This window comes from Spinacia oleracea, chromosome 3 (assembly GCF_020520425.1).
Source record: "Spinacia oleracea cultivar Varoflay chromosome 3, BTI_SOV_V1, whole genome shotgun sequence".
Taxonomy (NCBI): Eukaryota; Viridiplantae; Streptophyta; class Magnoliopsida; order Caryophyllales; family Amaranthaceae; genus Spinacia; species Spinacia oleracea.
The window spans coordinates 34,537,677-34,547,013 of NC_079489.1; the positions used below are offsets into that span (position 1 = coordinate 34,537,677).

General features: G+C 35.2%; 1 protein-coding gene across 2 annotated transcripts; it reads right to left on the bottom strand.

Annotated features, from left to right (window-relative positions):
• Nucleotides 1–5,309: 5,309 nt before the first annotated feature.
• On the bottom strand, nucleotides 5,310–8,119 carry LOC130468931 (urease accessory protein D-like). Of its 2 annotated transcripts, XR_008929309.1 has the most exons (5): nucleotides 6,815–8,119; nucleotides 6,698–6,735; nucleotides 6,303–6,465; nucleotides 6,078–6,152; nucleotides 5,310–5,620 (listed from the first exon to the last, which is right to left on the bottom strand). XR_008929309.1 is itself a non-coding variant. In XM_056837979.1 (3 exons), exons 1-3 carry the CDS (start codon nucleotides 6,480–6,482, stop codon nucleotides 5,567–5,569), a joined length of 309 nt encoding a protein of 102 aa, XP_056693957.1. In that variant the 5' UTR covers nucleotides 6,483–6,645; the 3' UTR covers nucleotides 5,310–5,566. The 2 variants fall into 2 exon arrangements, 1 of the variants encoding a protein (XP_056693957.1); XM_056837979.1 differs by lacking the exons at nucleotides 6,698–6,735; nucleotides 6,815–8,119 and having other exon boundaries at nucleotides 6,303–6,645.
• Between the last annotated feature and the right edge of the window lie 1,218 nt (nucleotides 8,120–9,337).

The following is a 9,337-nucleotide window of genomic DNA, read 5'->3' on the forward strand; positions in this document are numbered from 1 at the left end:
GTGAGTGCTAATGAATATTAAACTCACAGCTTACTCTTGACTGAACCTACAAGGTCACACCAATGACACGTAATTGATCACCGGATTAAATGAATCGGAAATTCATTTAATAGCTTTTCGGGAATTAGTTTTGGAAAACGTATTATACGATACGACCTTGCATCGGGATCGTATATCATATCGCGAATATTCGTAAGCTAGGAGAAACGAATAAATCGTATTGTACGACGGTGATTCGTCGTATACGAAACGATAAATAATATCCGGAACGATATTAAGTCGCGACTACGAGGAGTGGCCCACGAGCCGAGTGCGCGAAGCACTGAAGGCCCATGGGCACTCGGCACGCAAGCAAGGCCACGACACAGCAGCGCTGGCCCATGGCCGAGCAGCTGCGTGTGTGCGCGCGGGCCAAGGCAACGACACAGCAATAGCAGCGCGACCCACTGCCCAGCTCGCTGTGCGTGCTCGTATGCGCTTGTGCGGGCTTGTTGGCCGGTCTTGCCCTTGTGGCTTACCCGGTTAGTAAGGTTATGTTAATAACCTTCTAAACCTTTTTCCAACAAGACAATTCAGTCATACCCAAATCCTAGAGACTCAGAGAACCCTAATTCTCTATGTGCCTCCAAAGTGAGTTATTCCCAAAAGCAAACTATCTTGATCGATTGTCTAAGCTACGATAATCAAGACGGATCTGATCGTGTCGGTGAACCAAGTAGAGGAACGACAAGTGGAGTTATAAGTTCGTGTTCGTTGACATTTTTGTTGAAAACACGCTTCAAACGTAAGTATGCTTAATCTGTGCTTTATACATGCTTCCTGGCTTTGGGGATTGTTTCCGCACATGTTATTATGTTTAAGTGTATTCCCCTACAGTGGTATCATGAGCCTTATGTGTTCAAAGCATATTTTAGCATGTTTTATTTGTTTTTGCATCTGTCGAAATTTTGGAATTTTTTGTGAATTTTCGGATTTATTATGAATTTTTGGATGAATTGCGTAATAAGGTCTGATTTCAAAAAGATTCGCCTTTTGGAATTTTCAAACCCTAATTTGATTGAAAACGATTTTCTAAAATCAACTCATGAGAATGAAATCGCAAAAACAAGCCTCGAAGTGTCGTTTTTTTGGGCGTTTTTGTTAATTTTTTTAATAAAAATTAAAAGTTTCGGAAAGTAATTCAATTAAAAGGTCGACCTAAAATACTCGGAATTTCTGGAAATTTTGACACGATGTCACTGGGTATATTCTTGATCTATGGTAAACATTTCAGATTTTTCCGATAAGTATAAACCCTAAATTTGCTTTTCCCCAATTCGTAGAATTTAGAACCGTAATTGATTTTTTGAATAATTTTGGTCTAATAATCAGGTTAATTGGGAAAGGGAATATAATTTCATGGGTCAGTGGCTAATTTTAAAAATTATTGGGTTAAAATTTTGAATGGGTTCGTTAATTTTAATCGCACTTAAACCTAATTATTAAAATCTGAAATTTAAATGTTAATGAACGATTTAAAGTTTTAGATTTTATTATTTAAAAAGTTCAAAATTTTCAAGTTGATTCGTTCGTTCTTAAAAAATTTGAATAATGTTAGCCTTGATTTAATATTTTACGAAATTGGATTGTCGTTAAAGTTTATTAAATCGTTAAAAATCGTTGTTTTCCGAAATCAAAATCGTAACTCCTTTTTTTTATGAAAAATAACATTAATGCAAAGTTCGTGAAATTAATTTTTTTTAATTAAGTTGGTCCGTAGGCACGAACCAAAGGCACGAACATACGAGTATGGCGGACGTGTGGCTCGACGAGCCATGCGGGCTGCTGTACGAGTACCGAGCCGCAGCGACACGGGCAGCAGCAAGCGAGCTGAGTGCCTCGTGCGCCTGGGCGAGGAAAGGGGCAAGCAAGGCACGCCTTGGCTTGCGAGTGCTGCGACGAAGCAAGGCACGTAGCCTGCGACGTCCAGCGCTGCGATGGGCACGACGATGAGCGCGCAGGGGCAGCTAGCGTTGTGGGCACGCATGCTTGGTTGTGGGGTGTGCGAGCATTGCTCGTATGCCTCGTAGGCCACACACAAGGGGCAATGGGCTGGGCGCAAGCCTAGCCCAACCATGCACTTGGACTTTTTCGTTGAAAATTGTTTATTTCGTTGGGCTTCGCATATTTGCATTAATTTGGGCTAACGGGATATTTAATTTAATATTTTATTTGCTTGGGCCGGGCCGCGAGTTTTAATTTAATATTTCATAATTAATTATCCGGAATAATTATTGGTTTGAGTGGGAGCCACTAAATGAAACTAAAATGAAATAATTAATTTTAATTATTTTCGTAGGTCGCATTATTTTAATTAAATTCAATTTTAATTAGAATAAATTCTAAGGATTAATAATTTGGAAATTGATTAATCTTTTAGGACGCGTTTATGTGAACGTGAATTTTAATTAATTCACGTAAATACTTGCATAATTATATGGGTCATTCGTTTTAGCATAAGAATGGGTGAATGCATAGAATATATATTTTATGTAATGCAGGTACTCCAAGTGACTAGTATGGCCATTTAGGATAGTTAAATACGGTCTGCGAACCGTTCTATCTTTGAATGTAAAGTTTTAAATATGGTCTGCGTACCATGGAAATTTTGATGTAATTTTATTATTTTCAAGTATTTCTAAGTTTAGAACTTTAAGTTAACATTTGAACGAAGATTCAAGAAGATGCCAAGCTAACAAGGAGGTGATGAAGATTGGATGCTTCAAGACAAGATGTTTTGGGCCATACTAGATCACCATTTATTTATGCATATATATATATATATATATATATATATATATATATATATATATATATATATATATATATATATATATATATATATATATATATATATATATATATATATATATATATATATATATATATATATATATATATATATATATATATATATATATATATATATATATATATATATATATATATATATATATATATATATATATATATATATATATATATATTATGCTTGAATGTATGAATGTATGTATGCTTTGCATGAATAGGTTGTTTCATATGACTCGATTAGATTAAGTTCACTAAATAATCGAACCAACATAGAAACAACTAGGTCCAATGTAATATTGAGTTTAAAAATTGCCTTCCAAATCAAGCACTTACAAAAATCTAAGGATCTAAGGTAGTAGGTTTACGCCAAAGCGAGGTGCTATTTTAGTTGACTTAGGTGGTAAGGCATCCCAAAGGAGCACGTTGATTGTGGTTTCAACTCAAACAACAATGGCATTATGTTGTGGCAATGGGATAAATTATGGTATTAATTTATTAACCAAGAGTAATTTGGAGATTACTAGCAATAGGTTTTGCTTTCCTAGAATCTTAAACTGCTTAAGACATGCCAAAGCTGCTTAAGGATTTAGGACTCTTAGGGTCTTGGAATCGTTTCATTCTTTTTGGACCATGTTTTGCTTTTTGCATGAATGAAATGTTTAATAGCTTTAATGATTGCATGCTAGCTTTTATTTCAAAGTTATTAAAGTTTATGAATGGTTATTTAATGCAAATTCTTTTCGATTGTAGTAATCAAATGGCCGCAAACAATAACACTTTCAACCTGCGTTCAATTCTCGGCAAAGAGAAGTTGAATGGCAACAATTTCCTCGACTGGAAAAGGAACTTGCAAATAGTTCTTATGCATGAGGAAAAGGAATATGTACTTGAGGAAGAGTTACCGGAAGAGGCTGCATTAGCCGTAGGATCTTATTTTATTTCTTTGCCTAGTGGTTTTGTTCTGGAACTAGAAAACTGTTACTATGTTCCTAGTATCACCAGAAACATTTTTTCCGTTTCAAGTTTGGATTTTAAAGGTTTTAGTTTTCAATTTAAAGACAATAGTTGTTCTTTTTCTTTGAATGGAATGTTTTATGGTTCAGCACAACAAGAAAACGGTCTATATGTGCTAGATACGAGCAAACACGTTTATAACATAAATACCAAAAAGGCTAAAACTGGTGATTCGAATCTCACATTTCTGTGGCATTGTCGATTAGGCCATATAAACATAAAGCGCATGGAATTACTTCTACGGAAAGGAATTCTAGAATCATTCGACTTAGAGAAGATTGATCAATGCAAATCTTGTTTACTTGGCAAAATGACAAAGCAACCTTTCTCAAAGGTGGGAGAAAGAGCAAGCGAACTACTAGGGCTAATACATACGGACGTATGTGGGCCTATGAGTACGAAAGCTAGAGGCGAGTTCAGCTATTTCATAACGTTTACGGACGACTTCAGTAGATATGGCTATATTTACTTAATGAAGCACAAGTCTGAATCGTTTGCGAAATTCCGAGAATTTCAAAATGAAGTAGAGAATCAACATGGCAAGAAAATCAAATCTCTAAGATCGGATCGAGGAGGTGAATATCTTAGCCACGAGTTTGATGACCATCTAAAAGAATGCGGTATTCTTTCTGAATTGACTGCTCCGGGGACACCTCAATGGAATGGAGTGTCGGAACGGAGAAACAGGACCTTACTCGATATGGTCAGGTCAATGATGGGTCAGGCCGAACTTCCTTTACAGTTCTGGGGACATGCATTTCAAACTGCAACACTCAGACTGAATCGTGCTCCGTCAAAAGCTGTTTAAAAGACTCCATACGAATTATGGACTGGGAAACTTCCAAAGTTGTCTTTTCTGAAGATTTGGGGTTGCGAAGCATATGTCAAGCGATTAATTTCGGACAAGCTCAAACCAAAATCTGACAAATGTTTCTTCGTTGGGTATCCAAAAGAAACAAAGGGGTATTATTTCTACAACAAGTCAGACAACCACTACTACAAATTCCGAGTTTTAGAGACGCTTTTCCAGCTCTTTTTCGACGACAAAAAGCGCCGAGAAATATATACTCGACACTTTTAAAAAGCGTCGAAAAAATGGGAGTCGAGAATTTTCTCGACGCCTTTGGGCGTCCGTCCCTTAGACGCTTTTCTCCGTCTTCAAAGTTACAAGGCGTCGAGAATCCCGACGCTTTTTAGCGTCTTAAATTTTACAAGGCGTCGAGAATCACCAAATTTTACCCGCTAACATTTCTGTTCAGGTGCTTAGTTTTTGTTGGCCGGGGTCCATTTCGACGCTCGAAAGCGTCGAGATTTATACAATATATGGGTTTATTTTCGTTATATCAATTCATTATTATTTTGGGGTTGACATAATCAAAATTTAACTTAAATATTACTATACAAAAAGAAAATTCAACTGAGGTAAAAGAAACCAAAGAGGGTCAAATGGAATCTTTTCATTAATCATTAACGTATAGAATACAGAATATGAGTCTTGAATGGATTTGTTCAAATAATGGGAAAAAATAATAATAACCATACAATATAAAATTATATAATTAACTATCACGACGCACTTCCTATCGAAATTGTTTTACACTAAAAGCATTGAAAAAAGACTTGTCGCCATTTCTCTTTACTTGTAAATTTAGAGCTTCTAGAATAATCTCCGTGGAACATGGGATACAACTTGCTGCAGAATTTATCTTCTCTCTATCATGCAGCTAGAACTTGAATCACAAGACCTGAAAGTGACCTGAAATTATCATTCTAGAGATGGTTATGTCTTTTAGGAACGTAATAAATAATCGAGACAGTTCAGTCCCTAAATTTTCATCAATTTAACATCGACATGTGCCACAAAAATAAGTTTTAATTAGGACAACAAAACAAACATATAATTCATCCGACGACATTTGAACATAATATATGGTTACTTTGTGAAATAAACTGGCCAAGGTATGTTGATAAGATGCATCACCATGCCACTAGAGTGATCAAGTAATTAAGGGGCAGGCATAAGGTTGAATATGCAACAAGCATCTTCATCGATCAGCCTAAACATAACAAAATTATGGTTTGACTACAAGATAATTTTAGAGTACTATTATGAGCACGGGATTTAAGCACTGCAAAGCTCTAACCAACAATACTAATTTTGACATGTTACTAGAATTTTGAACTCTGGATTATTCAAGTAACAACCGACTTACCAGAGAACAACTGATAAGCACATGGAAACAGCCTTTTCTGCAAGATCCACAATAATGGCTTACATCCTTGGAGCCCTAAATTGCCACGTGAAACCAGAGTTACTAAAAGGGTACTTTCTCAACAACAAAATACAAACACACCCGACCAAAAGATAAATAAGGAATCTAAACAAGGGAGTATCATTGTCTCAAGAAACAGCAGTTGTATTAAAGAAAGGAGCAAACCATATAAAGAAACAAAGGCTGGCCATCTTCATAGAAAAAATTGTTTTCGCTCCTGCATAATTCAAAATTCCATCTTTCTTCGCTTTCGTAGCGTCCACTTGTAAACCAATCAACCAACAAGTTTGAGTCTGATTGCACCTTGGATGCTTGATTTTGAGCATACCTTTCGTGGAAAAACATGTCACTGGATTAGGAATGACAGCCGACAACATTTCATGTCTAACGCGTGCCTACTGCACAAGAAATAGGTTATTGTACTAGCAGTAATTGATGCATGCACAATCACTCCTTGATTTCTCTCTCACCCCACATGTTTTTTCAAATAAATATAACATTAATATGAGTTTCTCATGATTTTTTTTTGTTATTTTGGGCAGAGACCACAGGGATATTACCTATTTAAAACACTCGGCAGTCGGCAACCACCTAATCACTGACCAAACCAGAAGAATTAGTGGTAGTCGACCATTTGCTGATGGTAAAAAAAACACCAAAAGGAATAGTTGGATTACCTTGAGCTTTACAATATTTTCTTTTACATTTTCAAGCTTTCTCAGTGAACGAGCTTTTCCCCTCCCTAGAGAATTGCACTTAGCCATCAGTTCTTTGTAGCTCTTAGGAGAAAAGGAAATCCAAATTTCATTCTAGTTTTTCAGAATGTTGGACAAAGCATTATTTAAAAATTCAAACAAGTGGTAGAGGATAGGAATAACACATAAATATAAGGCTCTTAATATTTGGATTCTAAATAAAAACATAACAAAAGTTTCTGATAGTCTGATTTATCTTTGAGAAACATAACAAAAGTTTCTGATAATATAAGGCTCTTGATATTTGCATTTGCTTGCCTAACTACACAAGGAGAAACAAAAGAAAGCTTTACTTCAACAAAAGTCAAAACAGCTTCCCTGGAAACCTCTTGACCATAGGAAAGGAGCAGGGCCGCAGGCAACTAATGTGAAACAATAATGTGAAATTCAAACCACTAGGTCAGTGGCTTACAGTACTGCTAAAAGATTTATAGATTAGAATATTTGCAGCGCAGGAAGGGGATATTCACCCATGCATATCCGACTTTAAAACAATCAAGTTAGAATATCAATAAATTACGGAAGGTAGAACAAATAAACTACAAGTACTCTACAAAAGTCAAAAGGTAAGAAGGTCTATGACTATAAATTACGGAAGATTAGAATATCAATACACTTGTTTGTTTCCTGTGCTTGAAGTCTTGAAGAGTCGAGCTTTAGTGCAGCGATAAACTGCCAAGTACTAATGTTAATAACTGTACAAAACAATTGCTAAATGTTTTAGTTAATACTGGTATCAGATACTCAAAAAATAAAATTTAATACTGATATCAGATACTCAAACATCATGTGAAGAACCAATCCAACAACAAACTACCACACAGATTGTAAAAGGCTTTTTAAATTCTGGAGTAATTGTGCTGTCATTAGTAAAATCTGAAAGATAAAGCAATAGAAATTCTACCTTTAATTGAGGCGCGTCAGATAGCACTCTAGCCAATATGATATATATGGGATGCAGACTCCAGATTTTTAATCCATCATCTGATGTTTATGAAAGATGAACTATCATTTGTATCCTGCAAATCATCAAACATAGTGCATTCATATTATGAAACAATAATTATCACATGTCAAGTGTTGTTGCCTGGAACATTTCTCCATGGAGGAAAAAAATATGTGAATGAGCGTTGCAGAATACAACGCTTGAAAATTTTACAATTACTTATTGCAGATGATACAAAGAAGGGACCAAAAGTCATTCAAAATCAAGTAGATGCCGGAAAAAAAAAAAAAAATTAAAAGCGCAAGACTACACAATCAATTTTGATATATCGTGCAATTCATGTTCTACCAAACCACCCATAAGAGAGATAAATAAAGGCAGAATGCCACAAGAGTTTGGTCCCTTAATACCTCCAAAAAATATCCCATATCGAGGGAGCAACTAGTTAATTAGTGGCAATGACAATAAATAGTATTCCACAAATGGTACATAACAAAGTAAGAATAAATTCTTCTATATCTCTCTCCATGCCTAACACAAAATACACACATGAGAGACAGCCTTGTTAGCTATATGGCCTACCAACCCACTATCTCTGCTTATATATCTACCAATAAGCATGTAAAACTGAGCACTTGAATCCTATTCAAAGGGCTTATTGTTGTTTTCATGGAGATCACAGAACATATGGTACAGAACTACATGTCCATGGAGGATGATCGGATAAAACGCGCGACAAGTTCTATTATTGTAGGAATCTAAAATTGAGTTGACTTAGTAAAACAACGAATGTAACCAAGAATCTACTCACAAAACCATTTGTGGTAGACCAGATAAATGACTATGTTGATTTATAATCATAGAGTATAATATTCAAATACAAGTAGTGAATGAAAATTATAACAAATAGTCCACACAAATAGAAATTGCATACTGCTAAAAATCAACAAATAAACTCATATCTGTTGCACAAATTATCATTCTCAATTTTTAGGGGATTAAAAAGTACAAATGGCTAGCTAAATACTATTTACTAAGTATGACCAGTAAATAAAGGAAAAAGTATTAGAAACTAAAAGTATAAATGATTAGCCATTCATAAATTTTGCTCCCCTGCCAAACTAATAAAAATATATTGCACATTTCATAGGCTTGTGGGTTCAACTGTGAGACTCATTCCATTAGCAATTTAAATATCTTCAGGATTTTTCTACCTACATAGATAGACCAAACCTATGGTAAAATACATCAAATTTTACTTTTTATCCAGCAAAAGTAAGTGTAATGTTCACGGGAAGTCAAAAGAGGAAAACGATACATTATTTATAAATCAAGTTCGAGTTCAAATACGAGTCTAGTTGTGATTGATTTTAAGCTCAACAAGCGTAAAACCAAGCCGAGCTAAGTTAAGCTAAATAGTAAATACTACTCCGTATAAGTTAGACTCGTATCATTTTGCTTTCCCAAACAAGTAAATGGATTTCCAAACTTCTTAAAAG

Bases quoted from the DNA above. Each gene is read 5' to 3' on its own strand.
- LOC130468931 (XM_056837979.1), bottom strand. From the start codon at position 6,482: ATGTTTTTCCACGAAAGGTATGCTCAAAATCAAGCATCCAAGGTGCAA. The intron at 6,153-6,302 runs GTTTGCTCCTTT...GTGGCAATTTAG, and splicing joins AGCCTTTGTTTCTTTATATG to GGCTCCAAGGATGTAAGCCA. The intron at 5,621-6,077 runs GTAAGTCGGTTG...TGATAATTTCAG, and splicing joins TGCTTATCAGTTGTTCTCTG to GTCACTTTCAGGTCTTGTGA.